The sequence below is a fragment of the Monoraphidium neglectum genome (genome assembly GCF_000611645.1).
Source record: "Monoraphidium neglectum strain SAG 48.87 unplaced genomic scaffold scaffold04862, whole genome shotgun sequence".
NCBI classification, from domain to species: domain Eukaryota; kingdom Viridiplantae; phylum Chlorophyta; class Chlorophyceae; order Sphaeropleales; family Selenastraceae; genus Monoraphidium; species Monoraphidium neglectum.
Genome location: NW_014008768.1, coordinates 1,609 through 3,025, shown reverse-complemented (window position 1 = coordinate 3,025; position 1,417 = coordinate 1,609). Strand labels below are relative to the sequence as shown.

At 73.0% G+C, this 1,417-nt stretch overlaps 1 protein-coding gene across 1 annotated transcript in view; it reads left to right on the top strand.

The window, feature by feature from the left end:
* The window catches only part of MNEG_14899 (Snf2-related CREBBP activator protein), a gene marked incomplete at both ends in the record, with an annotated part of 4,189 nt that overhangs the window by 1,238 nt on the left and 1,534 nt on the right, over window positions 1–1,417 (top strand). Inside the window, 2 exons of the mRNA XM_014036630.1 lie at window positions 9–664; window positions 921–1,359. Coding sequence (XP_013892084.1) covers window positions 9–664; window positions 921–1,359 — 1,095 coding nt within the window. The remainder of the gene's footprint in view (window positions 1–8; window positions 665–920; window positions 1,360–1,417) is intronic.

The following is a 1,417-nucleotide window of genomic DNA, read 5'->3' as shown; positions in this document are numbered from 1 at the left end:
GCGCGGAGCCGATGGACGCGGACGAGGAGGAGCGGGAGGAGGGGGAGGGTGGAGAGGAGGAGGAGGAGGAAAATGGGGAGGAAGGCGGGGAAGACGAGGAAGGGGGCGGCGAGGAGGAGGGGGAGGAGGAGGAGGAGGAGGAGGAGGAGGGCTTGGATGTGCTGGCGCAAGAGGAGCCGCTGGAAGACGACCAGCCGGCAGACGAGGAGGCGCAGCAGCAGCAGCAGCAGCAGCAGCAGCAGTGCGGCGCACCGAACGGGCAGCCGGACGAGCAGGAGCAGCAGCACGCGGAGCCGGGCAAGCGGCGCCGCAGCGGCGGCGGCGACGCGGGGGCGCCCGAGGGCGCCGCAGCAAAGCGCCCGCGCCGCGGGGCCGCGGCCGCCGCGGGCACGGCGGCACCCACCGCAGCGGCGGACGCAGCCGGGCCGGCACCACAGCAGCAACAGCAGCAGCAGCAGCAGAACAAGAAGCCCTCTGTTGCGCCAAAGGCGGGGGGTGGTGATGAGGACACGGACTTTGCGTCCGGCGAGGAGGAGAGCGAGGACGACGAGGCGACGCTTGAGGAGGAGGAGAGGATGGCAGAGGCGGAGGAGGAGGCGCCGGCGGACGAGCTCAATGATCTTGAGGCGGAGGCGGACCTGCCCCTGGACCAGCTGCTGGCCAGGTGCGTGCGGGAGGGAGGAATGGCAGTGAGGGTGGTGGACTGATTTCGAGGCAGGCGGCGCAGCTCGGTGGGCCCGGTCTGTTGGAAGGGCAGATTATTGCGACACGGCCGCCTGGATGGGCGGCAGGTGGCAGGTGGGCCGGCTGGCACTAAATGAGTGACGCACGCGTGGGTGCCCGGCGCCCGCTGCAACGCGACGCGGCAAGCCGTTTGAGGTCGGTGCTCCTCGTGTGACGCCTTGTTATGTGTGTTGTAGGTACGGCTTTGTGGTCCCGGACGGCGACGCAGAGCAGCAGCACCACTCCTCGGACGGGGAGCAGCAGCAGGAGGAGGAGGAGGGGGCCCGGCCGAAGCGCAAGGCGCGGAAACGGGCAAAGGCGGCGGCTGCGGGGGAGGCTCCTGTGGGGGAGGAGCAGCAGCAGCAGCAGCAAGACGAGACGCAACAGCAGCAGCCCGCCGCCGCGGCCAGCGCCGCTGCCGTGCCGGCCAGCGCGGCCGGCGAGGGCGGCAGCGAGGCCGTGGCGACGGCGGCGGCGGCGCCCGAGCCCGAGGCGGCGAGCGGCGCGGCGGCGGGCGGCGGCGGCGCCAAGGCGGGGGCCGGCGACGAGGAGGGCGACGAGAAGGCGGACTTCGGCGACGTGGCGCGTGCGGCGATGGAGGCGCAGCCCACGGGCTACACCCTGGCCACCACCAAGGTCCGCACGTCTCGCGACCACCGGGCGTCCCTGCCTGTTCACGCCCCCACCCTCTCCC